Source organism: Battus philenor, unplaced genomic scaffold (genome assembly GCF_028537555.1).
Source record: "Battus philenor isolate CCGP_79_NKW_IND1 unplaced genomic scaffold, ilBatPhil1.0.hap1 SCAF_9, whole genome shotgun sequence".
Classification (NCBI taxonomy): domain Eukaryota; kingdom Metazoa; phylum Arthropoda; class Insecta; order Lepidoptera; family Papilionidae; genus Battus; species Battus philenor.
Window position 1 is genome coordinate 5837440 of NW_027181759.1, and position 24344 is coordinate 5861783.

Sequence of the window (24344 nt, forward strand, 5' to 3'; positions counted from 1 at the left end):
TATCTTAATTAATATTTTCTTTATTCGACATTAATTTTTTCTTATTTTATATACGTCCGTAATGAGTCTGCAGAAATTTATTAATTTTTATTTTAATTCCGGTAAAGATAATTTTAATAAATAATACGACGAAGTAATCATTTTCTATAAAACATTGGTTAAAATTTATTTATAATTATAATTTACATATTTTCATATTATGGTTTATAAGTGATATTTACGATAATAATATTATAAACAATATATACACGCACTATGAATTTAAATACAAAGTAATTAGTTATAAGAGTAAAAACTTTGAAGAGATGAATGTATAGCTCATTTGACAGCTTAAACACCTATTTCCAATCACTCTGTATAAGTTATAACTATGAAGTTCGTAATATTATTTTTTATTCGAATGTGGCCTATAACTTCCGACAGTAAATGCCTGCCCGCAAAAAAAATGTAGTAATTCGAATTTTAAAAACGCTTTTTTATCTTTACATTATTTATTATTTCTCAAACAATTGATTTATGGATAGGGTGTACTATATATTAATTGACAGCTAATGAGTTTGGCTTTTAACAATTTATTAATTGATTTTTGTTCCTTGATTTCCCTTTGCTCTATAGTTATTGTTTTATATCATTCCTTTGTTATGAGCTGTATGTGCATATTTCAATATGGGTCAGGGTAATAGTCTCAATAGCGTTTTTTACAACAGAACGACGTCGGCAACTCTGACGTCACTAATATAATTTCGGTGATTACGTCACGTTACTGAAAGATGTTTCGTAGAATCTTATTATCCTACACTGTAGAGTAATAAAGTCTTCAGATTTCAACAAGGCAATTCTCTTCCTTGTGCAAACGGTACGTCTAAATTTCTTCAAAGGAACTTACTTATTTCATTCTTAATGATTTCTTGTTAGCCATCAGGTGTTTTAGTTTTTAACAATTACGCGAGTTTAAAACGCTGATATAAAGACATGTGTCTGAAAAAAGTTCCTGCACTTTTTATATGAAAATCGATACTTTTAAAGTTTATTTATGTAGCATAGGAGACATTTCGTTTGATGCCTTCTATCTTGTAAGTAGACATGATGGTAAAAACATTTTGAGTCTTTGGATAAAAAATCGCAATCTTTTGTTTAAAAAAATAATATAAAATGAATAATTAGCTACTCTGTAAAATGAACCATTTTTTTAAATATTTTGTAATATAATTATTATTAGTCGATTTGGAGGATAAGATAATATCTTATTTTATGTCTAAGACAGCCGTGTCCGAAAAATCAGTCTAGTATCACTGTGATTTTTCAAATCACATAATTTTTTTATTATTTCGGTTTATTATTAAAGGTGAGATATGTCCACTTTTAGATTTCATCTTTCCACTGTTATGAATAGAATAATAAGCATATTTAAGCATAAAAAGAGTAATATATATTAAAAATGTTTTAAATGTTATGAGATTTTTTAAAGTTCTTCCTTTATCTTAGATTTTGTTTAGTTAATTCGCAAACCTAAAATAAAATCTATTATTAGATTAATTAAAAATTAATTTAATTATAAATTAATTAAAAATGTAACGTATTTTTAAAAATAAATTATTTTTGCTCTATTGTAATCTAATCAATTTTAAATGTGTAATATATTCATAAAAATTGTTTTAATACGTGCGATGTGGGACAAAAATGTGCTATTTTTTTAAGGAATTACATAACATTTTTTTTCCATATTGTAAATTAGTATTGAGTGAAGAGAAGAAAAAAATTATTAATACATGTTGTGTGGTTGCAGTGTAAGCGGTTGGGCGCGTGCGCGTTGGCGGCGGCGGTGGCGCGGCGCGCGCGACTCCAAGCGTTCGCCGACGCCGACGCCGGCCACGCCGCGCAACGGTCGCAGTCCTGCCCCGCCGCGCCAACAAACCGCGCGCATCATGCTCAACATGAAGCTCAAGGAGCGTCTTGCGCTCGCCATTAGCGCCTTCCTCATCCTCTTTACCCTCATGCTTATCGTCGACTTACAAATGGACTACGGCATCTCCGGGCATAGAGTACCTCTACACGGCCGAGTTCGAATCGGCGACGATTCAGATAAAGGAAGATCTGCATACATTGAATTTAGAAAACGATTCCTGCAGAAAAGGTGAGAAGTGTTTTGTTGATCCTAAAAGTTATATAGTGTTATTTGTTGGATTGCATTATGGATTCAACTATGAATTTAAGGTACGTATAACAAAAGATTGGTTATTAATTGTACTTAATTATGACATTATTATCGAATATATATTTTAGCTAAAGGAAAATAAACAGGAATTCATTAGTTATTTACTAATTAAATTATAAAGTCAATTTATCAAGATCTATAAATAGTATAATTGTTTAAAAATACAGAAAGTTAATTATCATTAAACAAAGTGTCGGGGAAGTTATTAATTTTAATTAATAATTTTTTCCGTGATTTAAGCGGATATTCAAAAATACGTCACTGGAGCGAATCGGTAGTTATTTGCTTGCCCTGTTAATAGTATATTTGTATTATTAGTGTGCGTAATGTTATCTTGCGGCGTTATCATTGTGTTTACTGCTTTGACAGCGTCTTTGCAGATAAGCAATGCTCTCGTGGAATTAGTAAACACGAAATTGCTAAAAAAACTACTAGTTAATTGTATACATCCAAGCGTCTTTAAATATGAAAAGAGTAATGGTCTTAACAAAAAAACGAAGAAAAAGTTTGCTAAGTGTTATAATGTTTTTAAATAAAACTCTTTTTATTTAAAAACATTATAATAAAGATATCAATCGTATAAATAAATTTGATAGGTATATAGAAAAATTCACAATTGTTTTTTCATTAATTTTGTTACATATTCCAATTTTTTTTAACCTTGCGTACTCTGTTGGCCAAGTGACATTCGTAGATTCCGCGAAGATATATATTCCAACGTTTAATATATCATCAATTCACGGAATTTTATTGTTCTACTTAACGGAGTCATTAAACAATGTTACATTTATGTTGATTATGCAAAATATCTCATTACATGCGTCACAATTTCATGTTTCTTATTCTTAATATAAAACAAACTTGTATAGATCAATACTACATACTAATGCAGTTAAGGGAACAGTTGATTTTACAAAATATTTCTCCAATGTAATATTACGTCTTACATTTTGTTTGTGAAATCATCAGTTACAATTTATGATTTGTTTCTCATTTTAAATAGTGAAAAGAAAAAACAGAGGGCATCATTACTGTAAACTATGAAAGTAGCAAAAATTTAATGTTTAATAGTACAATTTGAATGAAATGTAAAGTTGTTGTCGACTAAGCTCCTAATATCAGGTTAATAATTTAATACTGAAACTGTCTACCGTATTGCTATAAATTGTTTCAGCGGATTGTATTGGAAGCAGAACGTGGAGGTTGTTAAGCCTAAATATTTTTTTAGTTATTATGCTTGGGGACTGCCCCCTAAACTTTTACTTGAACTGTTATAATTAAAAAAAATCTCTATAGCTCTTCCAAAGTTACACGCATTGGCACTTCTGGACCAGATCAGTTGTTATGATTATCATCGGCCACTCCCATATTCCAGCAAATCTGATTGGTTGGAAGCAGCCTGCATCTGGCTCCTGACGAAAATCGACATCCTACTCTTGTCGATCCGTAGTCTTCCCTCATGAGCCCTAAGCTTCTTCGCGCTATGTTCCCTGCCCGTTGTTACATTATCTTGCCCAGTCGCTTGTCTTTCAATTGTCTACGTATCTCTTGATTTTTGATTCGATCTCGTAGTGAAATTTCGACCATAACCTTACCTATGGCTTGTTGAACGACTAAATGAGGTGAGACGAATGAGACCGTACTTCATTGGTCTTTAACTTTCTTCTTGTGGCACTCAGAGATATTGGACGAGAAGCAGATAGACGCTCACTGCAAGACATAGGCCTCCATCTAAGTTCACCTCGATGATTGCTCTTGAGCAGCCACATTCCGTTACTTCCTGTGAACTTTACTATCATCGGTCCACCTTATGGATTTCGCCGCGTCTACCGGCTCGTGGCCGCCACAAAAGAATCCTTTTGGTCCTATTACTAAAACTAAAAAAATAGAGAGAATAAATAGAGCTTAAACCTGAAGTGGCGACTTACTACAACATATATCTCGTTAAGGATTGACTATCTGTTCATATTTAGCGCATTCAATGATTTTCCTCATCAAAAATGGTTTATCCTTTATGAAGATAAGATTCTCTCATCAGCAAGACATACTAGGTGCTCCTGGTCATTGATAACAATAGCACTTGTTTCACGTTTAAGGGTATAAGAACAATAACATTCCTTTATGGCATTCGTCATGGAATCTTATTCAACTGGTGAATGTTAAATGTGCAAGATATTTTAATGAATACATGTGTACTTAACAATAAGGTCATTTGATGTCATTTAATGTATGGTACACTCTATTCAAAAATCAATGGTTTCCGAAACATTACTACATATTAAAATTAATTACCGTTTACTCTTTATGTCTGTAGACTGCTGCCAGAAGATATTCGCCTAAGAAACTCCGATAGAAAAAAATATTAAAAAAAATCAGAGCAATGATTTTGTACTGGTTGATTAGAAATAAGTGTAATTGAGCTAAACATTCTCCTTTTAAGCTTTTACACCTATAACTAATCATTATGTGTATTATCTTTTAGTTTTTACATTTAACGGCGTAAATGAAATTGTATCTTAATAAAATTATTCATACAAATCGAAATATTAATTCATACGAAGGATGGACAAAATAACTATATTATTATAAGAATATTATTTATATTCTATTCTCTTCTTTTTGTCGTCTTTTTACGTATAATTCTGATAAATATAGATCGCAAATGGCTAAAGTAGCTTAATGTTCAATATGCGGTAATATTATGTTTAAAGATTTTTAAATAAAAATATATAACGATCATCTTAGCTATATAATTATTCGCTGCTAAAAGTATAATAGAAAAAAATTATACTTGAAAAAAAATGTGGAGATCCACAGAAAAACTTTCTGTGACCTCGACTTTGTCGTCGTTCCATAAAGTGGGGGGTAGTCCTCAACCTTATTTTGTTCCCACTCTTATTAATAACTTTCATTAATAAATAAACCCCTCCATTACTAAAAACAACGCTTTACCTAAACCTAAATTGTACTGGAACCTTTTATTTCGAACCACGGACTTGCAAGTGCAGCGCAGGACGTCCACCGACAAGGTAGATAGATGTGCTTGATAAGTTCGTCGGAAGACTTCGGCTGTATGCCCAGCTATGACCAACAGTCAACCTTCTATGGCTGAAATGATGATCATGATACAGATTAAAAGGAAAGAAAATATCATATAATATTTGTTATGCTATCTATAAAAAAATTTCCGTCAACGTGTATAGTCGATAATAACATGTAGTACTACGAAAATTTTAAAAATTTATCATATAAATCAGTGATTGAATGATTTTGTCAAAAACCAAAATTGCACTGACTCATTATATGAAAATATTTAGCAACTTTTGCAGTACATATAATGTGTACGTAAATTCTGATATAATATTAAGTAAACTGTAATTAACACTGCATAAGTTGCCGTAAACGGTTAAAGCGGCGATTATTACAACAGAGCATTTAACAGGTATTCAGAACGATAGCATTGACGAATTTTGGCTTTTGCCCAGTTATCAGCGGTCGACGCAATCTGTTATTATTATCGAAAATTATCTCATCAAACATTATATTTTATCATTACTCTCTATTATACTTGTAAATCTAAACGTATTATGTTACTTTTTTGTTTTTTATTTTTTACCAATTTCAGCAGTAATAAATAATTAGTGTTTAAATAATTGTGACTTACGTAGGTCGCGAAGTTTTAATTCTCGCGAGCTGGCATTTTGTTTAAATAATGTAACTTTACCACTTCTCATAAATTATTTAAAAAAAACATCGTAATGAAAAAGCCACGTCTATGAACAAAATAGGTGGGTAATCATACTTAACCGTCGTAACAAAATAAAAAAATCATCTATAGCTTATTTTCTATATCCACATATGTATTATACAAACAGAATTTTCACCTATGCACTGACTCATCATGATATCTCTGAAACCAAAAGGCTCAAACATTAAAATTCCGAAGGAATATTCCCTTTGCGGAATAGAGGTCAACTAAGAAAGTATTTTAGGAACTACCGGTAAGGAGCAATTTCTCACTTGTTCATCGGAATGAATGCTATGCATTTGCTAGACGAGTTTTCTTTGACATAATATTTCACACGAAAAAAGCTCTTCGTCATGCGTACGCGATCGCCAACCAAGCTATCTCCGGTAATGGGCTTAAAGTGAATAAAAATGTATATTTTCAAACTACAGTGCTTTTATATCAGTTCTAATTGTCATCAAAAATTTTTTGGGCACAATGGGCTATCCCGCACACGTTAAGCGAGCACGGGACGTCCAGTTTAGTATGAGAGTCTCATACATTTAACTATTTACCTACGTATCCTACCCGTCTTGCCACTTAGTAATAAAAATTGGCACATATATTAATATAAATGAAAATGGTGCAAAAGTATACTATGCAAATTAAAACAATGATTTTGGCAGCGAAAGGTTTATAGACGTGCAATCGCAATGAGTACATATTCAAGAATACATTGTCGGTTTGGTATCCAAAAAAAACCTACATTGACGCTAACTTTGAAGCTTTTACTAATACTAATAACGACTTAATATTATTACAACGCGAATTACCAAGGTACGCACTGACTGCTAAGCGGTGACATTCAGGATTTATAATTTTAAAATCATGGCCTATTCCATTTTTACGAGAGCAGTGGTAGCCCAGAGACTTGCAATCGTAGGTTGCGAGTTCGATTCTAGGGATATACGTCGCCACTACTCACAAACAAGTCAGCGTCTTCTGTGTACCATAAATTTAGCTGCGAGCGTTAACCGGCAATAGACATTTTTAGGGGAGGCATATTCCTTATACTAGACATCTATGGGTTGAAACGACGACTACCATTTTTGCGCTTGTCACGTTGAGATATTTGTACATCTTATTGAATAAATTTATGTTCGGGTTATCTCACAGCTTAATCACATTTATTAGAATCTCTAGATTAAAACAATAAAATCTTTTTACAACATTTTACTACTATGCTTTTCTTTTTTCATTCTTTTCGAGCCTAATTGGCAAGCTCAGAGTCGCTCAACGAGCCATGGATATAATAATGAACAGGTCACAGCGCGTAGAACAGATGGCCGTTTGTGTTTAAAGGTTTTAGAGTCAGGACCACAGAAAGTAGCTTAGGTCATCTACAAGGTAGACTTCGAGAACGTCGTCACGTTGATAAGATCTCGAAATACGCTTGATGCAGACTAGTCTTATTTTAAATCTATGAGTAATTTCTCTGAGATTGAAATGATGATTACGATAGGAGTAGTAGTGAATCTTTATTCTAAGGTTTCCTATCGTCGTTTTCCTTGTTATAAAAAAACTGATGTTGCTTTTTTATACTTTAAATTTTCAAAACTTTTGGGACGTGCATCTAGTACTCGTGATTGAACTATTTAAGTACGTGCCTAATATGAAATATAAAATGATAATTGTATCCGTAATAAAAATAATATATAAGAGTAATAGAATTTCTTTTTAAAGGGGAAATCTCTTAAGTTTCAGGGGTTCCATTATGTCAAAATGTTACTGTTTTTACATTTACCCTAAAACAACGCGTGGGCGAGTTAATCCTACTTATATGCCTAAAATGTGAACATTTTATCAGAAATCAAGTACCTGTAGAGAGTTTCTCATTTGTGGCTAAATATGTCTTGTTTAATACTATCTTTTATTTTTGACTAGAAAATTATTAGTATTTGATATTTATTCTCTGTTCAAGCTCAGAAATAGAACTATGTCTAGAATAGATTGTTTTATTGCTTACGTGGGCGAACTTTATATTCTGTTTTTATTTTATTATTGTAAACCTTATAATAATTTATAGACATTTTACATAAACGTAAAAGTAATCATCACCATCACCTTCCTTCCTGCAGCCGTAACATGTTGACTGCTTGACATTGGCCTGCTCTTGAGATTTCCAATAACATTTATATTTATAGTAGATAACAAGATGGTCTGTCCATTTTGGGGGTGGACGTCCACGTAAAAATATTAGAAGGCTATGAAACATGCCATAGAGAATCAAATTTACGCCATATTAACATTGTAATGAATTAAGAGATATATAGTCACATAACAGCGTTAACATATAATTGTCGTTAGCCTTACAAGTAAATTGTTTTATATTTGTTATATACATTGTGATATGTCGACTGATTTGTAATTTCCGTCACTTAAAACGTCAATTATTTATTATAATCCATTAGCAGAATTTACTACATAAAATAAATTCATCAATATATATTCAAAGAACATTAATTTCTTACAAATACCAAACTTAAAAAAGGAACCGTTATTAAAAAACAACTTTTTAATTTTTATTATGAAAATGTAATAAACGTGAGTAAAGAATCATTTACATTGTTTCGCAGCGAAGCTTTTATGGATAAAATAAAATTGCTTGATTGTATAGCTAAGATATTAAAATTGCGTAAATGTAGCTCTGGTACAGATCACAGACGATGGGATCAGAGATGAACCACTCAGACTCAGTAGTATTCAAATGACCCTGAAGAGACCTGGGTTATAATTCGATGGAAATAAGGAAACCGGAAGATTAAATCGAAACATTTGGTACGCCTTCAAGGTTACTCTACAGTTTAAGGGTGGTAGTGGTCTGACTCCCTACTCATTTTATAGAAAAACGCCGATGAGACAAGGTGTGGGGTGTGGTAAGTTCCGCAACGCATTCCCCAAAATAAATTCTGTAAAAAAATTGCAGACACTACACTCCTGTGTTTACTTATTATCACTTATAATCCAAATAGCACGTCGTTCTACCCAGTCGAAAGCTTCGAGTTGGCATTTAGTTGAGCCATCCCAAAGGTGGTAGTAGTCAATGCCTAACAACTTTTTTATTAAAGTTGCTGTTGCTGTACTAATAATATTTTTATTAATAATTCCATGTCAACATTCACCATGTCCGAAGGTTGATATGAATCATCATCAGCATTCTCTTTAAGCATTAAAATAGTTTTTTACTTAACCTAATTTGCAATTATATAATTCGTTCCATTTATATATTGTACAAATGTTTGTTTAAGGCATTAAAATGCTTATTATATTAAGTCATTTACATTTACCGTCAAAATTATTGTTTAAACATGTTTAATTAGCTTAAACAGAAGAATTTGTTGAAGATATTTTTGTACCTGTTTTAGTAGATATAATAAAAATCATTTCTTAGAACTTTTTAATTTAGTCAAGGATATAATTTAATAAAGAATGCAAGAGAACCATTCCTGAAATATAAATCTTTACGTGTAGAAGTGTACAGAATGATTTCTTTTAGGTACAAAAGCCTAAAAGTGAAACTAAAGCTCATCTTCTGTCAACTAATGTATTTTATACCGTATCAAAAATTTCTAAAATAATAAATAATGTAACAATAATATGGTAAAAAAGCGTTTTTAAAATTCAGAGTGTTACATAGTAAATAATAATTAATTTTAATGTCGGTCCCTGCAGACTTTTTACTGCCAGAAGTAATTGTTCTTTCCCTTTCCAATAGAAAATAGTAAATATTTCCTAGTCATCACTCCAATAGAAAAAGAAAGTTGTTGTAATATACTTTAGTATTCACCTTCTACAGGTTATTTGGAAATAGTTGTAAAACCTTTAAAGCCTTTTACACACAAATGAGGGACCAATCGCCCTTTATATATCTTATATTTTATAACTATTCAGTACTCCTCTAAAATTATTGTTTGATAATAATAAAAAGTACATAAGTGATTACAGTTCTCGTGCCGTTATTTTCGCTTAAAGTTCTCGGGTCGCATTCTCGCGTAGAACAAAACTTCGGTTTATTCTCTCAAATATAATTCGATTTTATTAAACTAAGAGCATTTTACGTCAGCGCTTCGACTACAATAATTATTCTCCACCTACAAAATATTTGTTTACATATTATGGAAACAGCTTTTGTTACAGAACAATACAATAATTTGTCATCGGTTCGGCTGGGCAAATATATTAAATAAACGTAATATGAGTTTGCCACTCAATGCTTTCAGAGCTAGGTAACAATGAGCGTGTATTCTAAGTGTCTCTTCCTTACAATGGGGCGGACAAACAGAAATCTTAAAAATTATGTTCGCCTCAAGGACTAGCACCATTGTTTTCGTACAAATAGAATTCTCTCGGCGTTTTTGAATTTGCAGACACGGCGGGCATGGAAAAATATTTTGTGACGGCTTGCGGACACATTGTGATGCTATGCATGCGCATCTGATTTCAACGAAGGACGCAAATCCGGTCCATTTTCGATGGAAAGTGTATCATGGATACATTCAAGACATACGCGGTTGATGCGACTTGCTTACATACATTTTAGGGAAATCTAAAATAACTTTACTTGGAAAATAATACCCAGTACTTCATAATTTACAATCGATTATATTTTTAAATGTTTCAAAACAAAAAATGGCCATTTTAACTATCATATTAAAATTTACAAGGTGATTAACTATAGACGTAAAAGCTTTAAAGGCATGAATATGTGATTCATTTGCTGTCAATTAAATATGGTTGCAGAAATTTAAAGTAACGTAACGATATTATAGTAAGAAAAAGGGTTTTTATAATATTCGAATAATTGTATATTAAAATTAATTCTTATCTTTCTTTACAGACTTTCTACTGTCAGAAGTTATTAGTACTATTCCAATAAAAATAATAATGTAACTTGTTTCAAAGTGATTATTTTATACAAATGATTGGAAACAAAGAGAAAAACTGTAAAGCTGTTTGCTAGCAAATGAGATATATTTAAATCCCTTTTAAGCTTATATACCTATAATTAAACACACTGATATCTAATGTCATCACTTTCATTCTCGTGTATTAAATTCATACAGTAACTCTACAGACTCTTTTTAGAATGTATTCGCTTGTAATTAAATTCAATTTATTCAAATCATCTTACAAAGTTATAAAACTATAAATAATTTCACTTTATTATGATGTACTTAATTAATATTATACAATTAAATGATTCCTCTTTGCTTTTCGGTTATATTACAAGTAGGTATTGTGAACGGTTTTATTGTAAGAAATCATTTTCCTTTTATAAGAGCCTCGAAGACTTTGTTTCTATAAACAATTATACAAAATGTTCCTGTAAATGCCCTTCAGTCCGGTACAAAATGTTGAATATTCCGTTAAGCTTATTAACTCACTTCAACATCATTTAGTAATAAACTCCAAGGGAAACTGGAATGAATTAAGCTGGTATAGAGTATTATTTGAATTTCTTAAGCCTTTCTTAGGACATACTTACAATTTTTTATAATTACAATAACATTTAGTAATTAATAATAGTCTAATTATGTTGTATTCTTAAACCTGGAGAATTTGGCTGTTATATTACGTTTATTTAACCTTGTTTATTACATAAATATTACGCTTAGCCAAGCATTGACTAAGATAATCAGCACCATAATTTCAGGCGTAAGGTTTCCATGCTGGACATAGTTCTTCATAGATTTCAATAAGACTGAGTGGAAGCAGTCTGCATCCAGCGTCTTCCGGCGACCTTAGCAAGGTCGCCTGTCTACCTCGAGGTCCCAGCGGCTATCTGTTCTTTTAAGTAATAGAGATGACAAATTAGAAAGCAGTGTTCACACTGACCACTTGAATTAAGCTCTTCAGAAAGTACAGGAGCGTCTTTTGTCCATTTAAAAATGAACACTTCTTCTATTGGATAAGTTAAATCCAATTACGATCTCTGGGAAAGGCTTATGTCTTTTGTAGGCGTCTTTTGGCTGATATCATGATGATGAACTTCATCAAAGTTGAGTGACTATGACGAGTCTCTATTTTATTAACTCGTTTTTATTTTTTTACAAAGAACCAGTTACATAAAAAAAAAATTTCCTTACAGTAATGGAAGCAATGGATCTCGTGAGTTTGAACAATCAGCCCCAAGTGAGACCAGTGGAGGAGCAGAAGCTGAACCTCGCACACCCGCAGTTCCTGCTGATCATTATGAGGATCTATTGAGAATTCTGAACGCCCAGCTAAAGGGCCGAGAAGAGGACCATCCAGTAGTAGTGCCACCACATCATGATCTAAATGTATTAAGACCCGAGAACCCCACGATTGGAGAGATGGAGGATCTTGAACCAAGGTGAGTGTTTACATTGAATTATATGTAATATATTACAGAGTATTGCTATTTGAGACCAAAGTATATACGCGAGTAGCGGGTTAAGGTGATTTACCACCCGAGCACGTATCTGTTCCCTCTTGATTGCGAGGAAGATAACAGCCAAGTGTGTGATCGAGAATGCCTATTTGCATATTTACAAAGATTATTTACAATTTCAATCCGAACACGATGACAGCGACTACAGCACTGATGGCATTCGAATTCGAATCGGCATTCGAATTTGAACGCGCCAAAATAATTTAACACAAAAAAATAGTGGCTGTAGTGGCCAGTAACACGGAGTGTGAACGCTACAAGCTTTAGTATAGCAATGTCGTAGAAGTATGCTGCAAGTAGTAAGAGGAAGAACATTAAAACTCATTAACCGCAGACGAAGACTTGAATATCGGAGAATATTACACCACACCTTTCACCTACCCCCCAATGTTCGCCGTATATTACGACTTAAGACAAAAAGATTATAACTTATGATTTAATGGTTAGTGAAATTTTAATCAAAAAGATATTATGTCAAAACATGTATAAAATTTATGACTTTTTATAATCTTCAAGTGTATTATATTAGCTCATTTTTACAAAACATGTATATTAAACAGCTGTATTACTTTTGATTGGCAATCTGTTCCAAATTCATTATCACTGGAGCGGTACATAAAACCCGAGCGATAATAATAATAATAATAATTAAAATTGTTCAACTAAAAACGGCGCCGAAAAGACTTTACGGGGAATACTGCAAAACTTCTTGACAGCTGACATCCACAAGTACAATTTCTCTAGCGCCAAGTGTCGCCGAATTAAAATGTTACTCACTTCGTTATTGCAGCTATTAAACTTTGATAAAATTGCGGACTAAGATTTTAATATAATTTCGTACGTTGAAGTGAGTAGGGATAGTCCAGCGGTAGAGGACTGAAACTTACGATCAAAGGTCGCGGCTATGATTCTCGAGCAATCTTATTTTTTTTTCACACTTTGTACATTAATTATATATTTACACATATACATGCTTACAAACAAGTTTCCAGGAGATGGGGAGCAACATCCTCCTTGTACCATAACATCACACTGCAATCGTTAACTCGCCTGCCAGTTCTGGCGATTATGGTATATCCCCCATAGATATCTTTAGAGGAGGCCTAGGTCTTGCAGTGGGTATCTATGAGCTGAAACGACGAAACACATTCGAGGCAATTTTATTTATAATTCTTTGCTTTACTTCAATTGCAGAAGTGTCCCCCGATATCTGTGTAATTATAGAGCTAAATATGGCGACCATAATTTTGAGATTGAGTGCATGTGCATTTTTATATTATAAAATTCTATACATCAATGCATGTCAAAGGCAGGTTCTTTGGATTCCGTACCATCGAAGGGACGCCCTACTCTTTTTCGTATAAACGAGGTCTAACAACAAGAGTCTAAATTTGAAGTACAATACGTCAGTTAATGTAAAAGAATTGTATGTATAAAATATATAGGAAACCAATGGTAATAGTACAACAATTATTAGGGTATCAAGACGGTTTTCATTTTGTTTAATTCAGGATGTCAATCTTTAATAACAAAAAATAATATAAGGACAACCCAGCCACTCTGGGTAAAATCCTATCGAACACTCATGCTTGCAAACTGTTAATAACAGGAGGTTATGAAATCTGCAAAATACGTCCTAAAAGCTGGCTCTTTCGCGACACAGCTCTGGCCTGAGCGTTGAACTATGCAACATAATCAAACAAGTTACTACCCACAGAGCTTGACGTAATTTCCCCTAAGTAAATATTAGACCGAGTCTCACAGGAACGCCGCCGAGGAGTGGAAAAATATCATATCACCGTTTATAACGCCCCTTTACACAATGGACCGTAAAAAGAATCATATTATACTTCTTTAACAATCTGGTTGTATATGTAACAGATATGGCGACCTTTTTTATCCTGTGAAACAAATTTCACAAGCTCAGGCAGGAATCTTATTTAAAATCCAGTTACGGGCTGCGTCAAGATAGGCGCGGGCCTTTTGACAATAAAACTAAATGGAATGAATGCATGAAGGCTTCCTCAAACGCCGCTTGTGATATGACGGGGCTTCTTATGGCTGAAAATCGTGTATCGTGTAGAAAGGTTTATGAGATACATGGGTAATTTGGTAAAATTTTGCTAAAATTGGCTTATCCGCAAAAAAATATATTCGTTTACTGTTATCATTTGGAAATATGTTTTGCTACATTTAAAATATTTCAAGGTTTTCTTCCTGCCTTTTTCACTAGTTACATAAAATTAAAAAATATTAGTATACTATTGTAAACATTGGCCAAACAAGTGTTCGGTAAAAAGTAAGGTAAAAAAAAGTGTGCAGTGATAGACAAGACATTTGACGTGATAACCTTTTACGTAAAGATACGGTTAATATCCGATGCCGTGACAAACCGATTTTTCCAATTCCCATTTGACTCGCCCACTGTTCGCACCGAAAGAGAGTTGATAAATTTTATAGCAGCTGCCGGCTTCGATTCTAAATGCAGGTTATCGGAGCATGCCACAAATCGAGGACGCTACAGTCCTCCTTAGTATTCAGTGCTGCCCTTCGCGGCGTCGCTCGAGTCTCGCACCTACTCATGCATATCACGTCTACTTATGTGTTCCACGCAGCCAAAACCAACAAGCCGCCCGTTGGAAAATCTTCCATGTAAATCTCGACATTAACGATCAGGTTTAGTGTGTGTGCGGAAATTTTAAAGCGGATTTCGGATAGTCCATGTTGAATTATGCATTCGTTGGTGAATGCTGATGGTTTTCGATTTTCTTATCCTTGTTCAAAATAGCACAGCGTGGTGGCGATTTCTTTTTTCAATTTTTCCTAAATTTTTCAATTTAAAATTCTCGTAAATAAAAATTAACAGACTCATCGGACTTCACCAACATAAAAGTCGCAAGAATATATTTGCAGTAAATTTTATCAGATTTGAAAAGGTTATTTTAATTGAAATAAATCATTTTACAGCGCTATAGCAACTAATTTGAATAACACTTAATTTAAAAACTATTCATTTAATTAGAATCACTGTTATAAGATTTGAAATGTTATAATCTTAAACAGTGTCATAAACTCTTGTAACTAAAGTACACATTAAATATAGAATTATTCAAATGGCAATCGAATTTTTTAACAGTGCACCAAACAATAATTTAAATTATTTTAATTATTGAATATTTATTAGGAAATCTTTACGCTAATTATCACAGCTGTTACAAGATTTAAAATGTGATACTATTCAAAATGTATAACTTAAATTTTATTTATATTGTACTTTAGATCGAAAATATTTTAAAGCGATTTTCCTTTTAGCATGAACGCTTCTAACTTGGAGAAGTTCCAACTGAAGATAGCTCAGCACGAGTTGTACGAGGACGGGGAGCCTTTGGTCGAGGCAATTCTTAAAGACATGGCAACACTGCCTATTCTACACGCAGGTAATTTTATATTTTTTCTTCTGTATAAACTTTATTATTAACTATTCCCTCCTTAAGAGCTTCAACTTCATAGTATTAGTTCGTAATTAGATTTACTCGGAAGATCAATTTTATAAGCAGAGATAAGTTAGTAATATAAATTTAGACTAGCAATCGTAGGATGCAGGTTCAGTACCTGAAAGACGGACGCTAGGTATGACCAATAATGTAAAAGAAAACTTGCAAAATATTTGACCAAAAATGTTATGACCTCGGCTGGATTAAGACTCGTATTCACTCTGAAAGATAAGTTTTTTTTGGCCAACAACTGGAACACTGAAATATAATATGATCTCTCATTTCGGACCTCAAAAGCAAGCTTATAGTTTCTCATGAAGCCAGGATTTCTTTACAAGATCAAATAAGGAATAAGTAGCTTCGAAGACAAATAAAACTAAACGACGTGAACCAGCGGATTAGCAAGTTGTAGTGACTGCCACTATTGGGCAGATGTCCTACGCCGCGCTTGCTGATCCGTGGTGTTAACTTCAGAACATTAAGTACCCAGCAGCCATTTATCTCTGTGTTACGTGACTTGCCCACTGTCACTTTCAATTTGCCGATCCGAAAAAATAATTCTAATTGTTGATTATGTTAAATTAATATTTTAATTGCACGTGAGTACCAACGCAACCGATTAGTTTATATGTTGCATTATTTGAAAACAATGTAATTTTTTGTGATAAATAAATCGATTCGCACAGTGTACCGGAAATAGAAGTAATTCAGGCTCCTACAATCTACTGCTTGTAGAGAAAGTAGGCGGTAAAAAAACACGTAGACGACCAACTACCCGCTCTTAATGATCAGTTCAAATCAATAACTGTCCATTCAAATCAATAACAGTCAACACAGCAGAGTATAGGATGGCATAGAAAGAGTTTGTCAGCGATTCGACTGGAAGAAACAACCAAGACAAAGATATATAATCAGGAGTCAGCTATAGGAATATTGTTAACTATTTTTGGTTACAATTAGTAAGTCATTAAAACGAGATATTACCTTATCGTACTAATGTATATACGGTCCATCCCTTCGTCTATCTGCGTGTATTCAAAAGCTTAAGCAGCCAGAGGTATCTATATTAAATGAAGTCGGGTCTGCAATCAGTTGTGGGGTTAGCGGTCCGTTGGACAATAGTGCCACAACAATCTCGCCCTTTACTTCCAATTGGACTTTAATATTTAAATCACTTAAATGGGTTTCATTGTCGGACCGACTTTACTATTTTGTTTAATATTCATACAAAAAAGGCTGTTCATTATCTTTTCGTTATTCGTTCATTTAATTTAAAGTAGTTATATGTTCAACCTTCTGGCGTCGATGCCCCAATGCTGGGGTCGTGACCTCAACGATGCAGTGAGTTTATAAGTCGCATAGGTATTCCTCCACCTGTTCTGGGTCTCCACGACATGAACGGCCTCAGAAACATTCTTGGTGGAGATGATTTGCTCAGACCAACGCTTAGGACTACGCTTGGTACGCTTGGTCTCTTACCATCAACTAAGTCGGTGACAATGGGTGCTTAGAGATCATCGCTACGTTTTCGGACGATGTGTCCAAAGACTTCGAAGGTTCTCCGTAGGCAAATGTTTGAGAGCCTAGGTTTCTTATCGATCTTCAGTTCTTCCAGTATGGATTTATAAGTCCTGAACGCTGTTCATGGGGTGCGCAGTATTTCCGACAGCACCACATCTCAAATGGGTATGGCGCTATGTACATGACATATACAATTCATATAAAAAGAAAATTTAAAATAATTGTTTTTAAAATCATACACGTGCAATAAACAATCTATAATATTTATCTATGCAAAGGAAGTTTTAATTTTTTAAAATTAGAGTGACATAACTAAAATTTCAATGAATGAAATGTACGGATGCCGGGCCCATCACTTTATAAGGACACGTCTCATTGATTTTTCTTTTTACAGAACAAAAAGAAGGCGGGACTCAGCTTAAATTAATCATCGACTACCCTAATGGTATCCAGGCACTATTCAAGCCCATGAGGTAAGAGATTTTAAATAACAAAACATATTAACAAAATGTGATCGTACCTCTTTATGCAATTTAATTTATCGAATGTTTTCTTTGGTAATGTATCATAATTTAATTTTTTTTTAACTCATCTATGCCTTGATTATCACGCTATTTATATTTACTTACTCGATGACACAAAGAAAGTGTGGAAAACAAAAAAAATCTTTCTACACCCTCCCCTGTATGCTTTAAATAAAATTATTTTAAATGCAACGAAAACCAGCGTGTTTTTCTGGGCCAACATAGTATTACGTTCCCGTTCCATATCCGTATTGTATATGTCATTTATAACTTAATTTTCCAAATATAATAATGCATCTGTTGCATCAGTTGACCGTATCGGCGTCGTCGTCGTTTCAGTCCGTAGATGCCCGCTGCAAGGCTTCCCTTCCCCAACGATATCTATGGAAGGTTTTACCATAAATGTCACGCTTGGCAGGCGAGTTGCCGATCGGAGTGTGGTATTATGGTACGCAGAAGACGCTGCTAACAATTTTGTGGCAACTTGTTTGTCAGCAGTAGCAATTCCACGTGATTAATGCACAAAGTGTGAATTATATACATATATGAGATTACATCCGGAATCGAACCCGTGAACTACGATCGAAAGTCTCAGTCCTCCACCGCTGGGCTACCACTGTTCGTGAGTTGATCGTATAACCTAAAAGACTATGTATTTTTATATACAACATATGTATAATATAAATATTTATATTAATGTATAACTTTTTACTACCATCGTAAGCTTTTTAATGTTTACGGAGCGATATAACCAAGGAAACGAATTCACTATGTTTTTCTCGTAGCTGTAGATACGAACTCTATTAACATATCATAAGTTAACCATGCGGTTCAAAAACCATAGAAACGTGGTTCCAATGTTTCCCTCCAACGCATGCACCTGATTCAAACTTAACTGAAGAACTTAAATTCCAGTGTTTACTTAATACTTGCTAACACGTGTTTAAGTTATATAAAGTCCGTTTCTTTTACTAATGATTATCTCATTTATCACACTTCACTCTTTATAAGTACTTTTGCACTTTACTTACACATTGTTAAGTTAGTCGTGTGAGGCGTTTCGAGTGCTTTGTCGTGGACGGCTTGCGGAAAGTTTCCTTTCCACCATCTCGTCGAGTGTTGTGCGTTACTTCTATTCAGTAAACTTCTGGAACGTTCTTTCGCACGATCGGCTTAAAGGTTCACCTTCGCTTGTATAAGTGTTAACGAAGTGTTGTGCACAGTTGTGAAGTACTAAGTTCCTTTGTACTGTTAGCTATTGTGGTACTTTCCGTACACTTTATGAAATAACTTATGAAAGATTTTTGTTACAATAAAGTATACTTAAAGCGGGTATTGAATAAACTATTTATTAAATATCAAAACTAGTTTTAATGTGTCTATTTAGACAAATTTTATTTTATGTGTTCCTCACAAAAAAAGAATTACATAATTTTACGATTTACATAATTTATTTAAGAATGTCATTGATCATTTATTTTACCTATATAACATTTAATTACAAATTTTAGCTTGTTGCCCATAAAGGAAATTATTGACTATAAGTATATCTCCTTAATCTATAAGTTGGGGAAAAAGTTTTACATGAATATTCGACACATAACATTAGGTCCATAAACGTCACAAAATTTTCACGATACGCGTTTTTCAGTCGTTTTGACTTAAAGTAAAAGATATAAAAAATAGGTGAAGACAAAATTTTACTACAAGAATATAATTATATATTCTTGTAGTAAAATAATATATAAAATTTGAAAAAGTATTTTCGCTAATGTAATTTACTATTAGCAAAAGTACTTTTTCAAATAACATTTAACATATTCTTTACATTATATTTTATTTTGTCTTCTTTTTTCGCAGGCTTTAATGCTTATACTTATGGGTATACCTTTAGAGTATTATTTCAGGTTTAATCGTATTATTAAATCAATTAAATTTTTTTCGCCAAAAAATGGTTGCTATTTTGTTTTACGTATCGAAGTACAGGGCTCTTGTATTAATTTTAACGTTAACATTATAAAGTTATTTAGTTATAGAACTTATTTTAAGGAAAATTATACCTGGCGAAGTAGGTCTGTTCAGACCCCGATGTATTTTGGCGTATCCTCTGGAGAGCGCTAAATAAAGAGTCACTAGATAGGCGACCCTCGCCCGAGCGGGATGCCGGTAATTTATCCTTCGCGAGTTAACTTTATGTGAAGTTTACATTATCAGGTATCTTAACACAAAATCTAGACTTATTTTCATATGTTGTACAAATTATTAATTTACAACTAGTAAATAGAATATATAATACATGATGTTTTGTTTTACACTTATATTCGATCAACATATATTGAATTGAAGAAGATTCATGAATTATAGTTTATAATATAGGTGTTAGGAGGCACACATAGGAGTGGTATCGGCAGAGGAAAACGGAGAGCGTCATAACTACTATTTTAATTAAAGAAACATATTATCGAGTTGTCTAAAATATTTTTCTTACTATTAGGGCGTAAATATAATGGATGGATGGATGATGTATGTTTTTATTATAAAGGTGACAATTTTCAATAAGACTTTAGTAAACAGTTTTTTTATGTATGAGCTTATTTGACTTTTTCGAACTAAACACAAACAAAAAATCAATTTTTATTAATAATTTATATTTCATTTTGAATGTTTTGATAAATCAGCAATCAGTTTATAAGTATATTTTTACTTAGAAATATTTGAAATTATAATTAATTTTTTTTTCTTACGGCTTAATTTATCTTTGTACATTATATTGTCAACGAAATGGAGGAAGGTGTTTTAGACATTCAATACTGACACTTAAGTGAAAGAACCTGTGACGTGTTATCCAATATAATAAATTTTATTTTAAAGGACAGAGGTCTCCCGCTCTCCGAGAGGATATTTGATATTTCTCTTTATGGATTTGTTTCACTCGGTTTCAATTTTCGTCATTGACACCTACTGGGAATTGAATTTCATATTGTTGATGTTTTAATTTCGTTATTTACTTATCGAGAACTGGTAGTTTATTTGTTTTGTCCGTTTTTCTCTAAAAATATGAAATATTACCCTTGTTGGTATCAAGTCCTCTGAGAGTGTCCAGATTGGTGGTTATATTGGTTTCAATATTTACCTTTAACGTTTGTAAACAATCCAAATGTTATAGTTCTTATTAAAACTGGAATGTACCTATATGTCCTAATAGTAAGAAATACGCTCTCCCATATAAGTATACAAATTGATGCTCCATAGAAGGCGGTAATTCAAATTTTACTGTTAAAAAATTACAGAACACTTTATTTAAAAATAAATCTCATCTGACCTTTTTAAGACATTTATTTTCATTTGTTCACTAATTACATAAACCTAGCCGACTCTCTTGAATCTAGAGTCTGGATGATGATGATCGCTGTCGATCTCAGGATATTGTTCTGATCATTATGATTATTTCAGCCGTAGGATGTCCCCTGCTTAACATAGACCTCTCCCATAGGTTTCCAATAGCTACTCTTTTGGAAACGACCTGCATAATACGATTTCCTTCCAAGGTCTGACGAAAAGGACTGACGATCGTTTTCCAGACGGCTCTACTCCAGAACCTTAAGGCCGCAACGGCTATCTGTTCTGACGACGTCACCAAACTACTTTACGGCTTTTTAACGACGGTTTCTTAATCAATTTAGCGCTTCCACAATTGCCACAAGAAATAATAGTCATCGAATTACACCAGATTAAATTAAAATTTAAGATAATTTTATACCGAAGTACCGAAACTAAAATTGATATTGGAATTATTCATAGTGAGATAAAGATATAACTTGAAAAACACATTCTCCTACATTATCAAAGCGATCATTACACGAAATAAGCCTAGTAAGCGTAAGAGATTAGCGATAATCGTTTGATCTTTAGATGGCGGCTAACCAGGGTAGTTACTCGGCAGTACACCGTGCCTTATCTGTAATCATGATATTCTGTGCTCGCTTTAAAGAAGACTTGAGTAGTTTATGCGTTAAGAACAAGCTTAGCCTGCAGTCACTCAACAGATGGGAGCAATGACTTCTCATTACGATAGCTATTGTTAAATTAACGAGACAATTCTTAAATATTTACCATACAATTATTGACATTAAACTTTCCTGCCATATTTAAATAATCGATCTCTTTGATAAATATTTCGTTTAACATGCGGTTCGTTTGTTTTACATAGTGTTGCCAATTTTATTAACGCTATTAATGTATAAATGCTAGAAAATTAATTATTAACTTCCCGTAAATTTAAATACAGAATTCACTGTACAAGTTTAATACAATTATTAATTTAAATATATTTTGTTTCGAGAATTGTAGTGATTGAGTTGTACAATTTATTTTCGATTCCAAGAAATCAAGCCTTACACATACCGTCCATTTCAAAGACGCACCAATAGCGCCTATTATATTTCATTTACTTTTAAAATATTATTTCATCCAAACAGGGAATTTGTAATGTATAATCTATAATTAAATTTCTATTTAACAAAGGCTTAATTAACATATCAATTACTTGATATTTCGCTTGTTAAAAATTAGGGTTTTGTGTATTTATATGGTCATTGAGTGAAAGGAAATTTATATTTAGTAGGATACTCTTGTTATTTTTCTTTTTCGATACTATAATTGTCTAATAAATTTCCTCGGGTGATAAGACCGGCCATTGTACTTTATTTTGTCGTTTTTGCGTTTTTCTACGTTATGTACACGTAAGACGAAAATGCGAAAGCTTAAATACTTAATCTAATAGTAATAAGCCATTAACATCGAAAGAAAAATATTAATTAGTTATATATACGTACGGTGATGATATAAAATTCTGAGACGTAGTCGTAGGAGTAAAACGGCTCAAAGTCAGCCAAAGGGCAATGGAAAGATCTATGCTCGGAGTTTAGCTGCAAGATCAGACATGAGGAGATCTGCAGAAGAATCAATTTCATCAACATAGCTAGAAGAATGGCGATGGCCGTTGGGGTCAAGTTTTTTTTAGGTCGAAAGGTTACGAGTAGACACGGCGTGGGTAGGCCTCTCACTTGGTAGACTGACGACATAATTGAGGTCACGAGAAGTCGGTGGATGGCGGGCAACCCAAGACAGGTCATCGTGGCGATTTTTGGTGGAGGCCTGTGCCTTGCAGTGGGCGTCTTTGGGCTGTAAAGAAGATACATGCGTATGTATATACACCCAATTAATATTACTAACGTATTTACAATTGTTCACAGGTTCGCTCGGGATGTGCAGACACTTCCGAATCATTTTTATTTTTCTGATTACGAGCGGCATAATGCTGAAATCGCAGCTTTCCATTTAGACAGGTAAGAATATAATCGGTGGTCATTTATAAATTACACAACAATGAACAATGCCAGTTTCTGCATAGTTACTCTGTATACATTTAATCTGATGTTTTTTTAAAAAATATTTATGTTAAAACTAATGGTTAAATTATATAGAACACTTAATATTTCAGACAGGCAAACTAAAGTTTTATAGAATTTTTACATTGAAATATACATACAACATTGCAATATTACAAACGTTTCGTTCAAAGTAAAAGCAAAATTAAGAACAAAATACTAATTTCGTTAATTGTTCTAAAATAAAACAATAAATATTTTAAGTACTTTTTACGGATTATAACGATTCCCATGTTAACACTTTTTTGGAACCTTAAGAGTCTGTAGTGGAGACCACGGATTGGCATGCGTAGCGTAGGAGTTCCACTCGCATTTTGTGGATGACTGAACGAGTCAAACCTTGTTAAGGCCGACTAGAAAAGCAGGATATAGGCCGCTTTCAACCGGTTCCATTGTGAATCTGTTGGAGAATGCCGTGGAAGTCCTCCCGCAGAAATAATGATGAACTAAACGATGCGAATTAATAATTGACTGAATGAAAAGAGCTGCACTGTACGAAATGACTGATCCGCACTATGAACGTTGTTAATATTTGTGTCGGCTGGTTTACTCGTTCGTTATATCAAGCACGTTGATGTTTAAAAAATCGTCTGCTAGTGTCATTGAATCCATTTGTCATCATTATCATATCAGCCGATAGACATCCACTGCAAGGCACAGGCTTCCACTAGACATCGCTACAGCGAGTTACCTTCGGACCACCGTTGCGGGGGCTTTCCAACGCCCCGTATTCAATAGCGTAAAAATGTTTTATTGTATATAAACGTGTATGTTTATAAATAAAACAAATCTTTACTTCAAAATATATTCAAAGTGTACCTTTATCAAGTTCAAATAATTGATAGCTATTTCCGAGCGCTTTTGAAACTAGTATCTTTTTTTTGTAAATAATTTTATTAATTTTGTGATAATCTCGGGGCAAACTTATTCAGACAGTGGAA

At 33.2% G+C, this 24344-nt stretch overlaps 1 protein-coding gene across 3 annotated transcripts in view; it reads left to right on the forward strand.

Annotated features, from left to right (window-relative positions):
• Nucleotides 1-24344, forward strand: part of LOC137931976 (extracellular serine/threonine protein CG31145) — a 108296-nt gene that overhangs the window by 73667 nt on the left and 10285 nt on the right. For all 3 annotated transcript variants that reach the window (XM_068775498.1, XM_068775499.1, XM_068775497.1), the window contains 5 exons: nt 1787-2134; nt 12091-12336; nt 15727-15851; nt 17824-17902; nt 23209-23301. In XM_068775498.1, the coding sequence (XP_068631599.1) occupies nt 1926-2134; nt 12091-12336; nt 15727-15851; nt 17824-17902; nt 23209-23301 (752 nt within the window). In that variant the 5' untranslated portion in view covers nt 1787-1925. The remainder of the gene's footprint in view (nt 1-1786; nt 2135-12090; nt 12337-15726; nt 15852-17823; nt 17903-23208; nt 23302-24344) is intronic.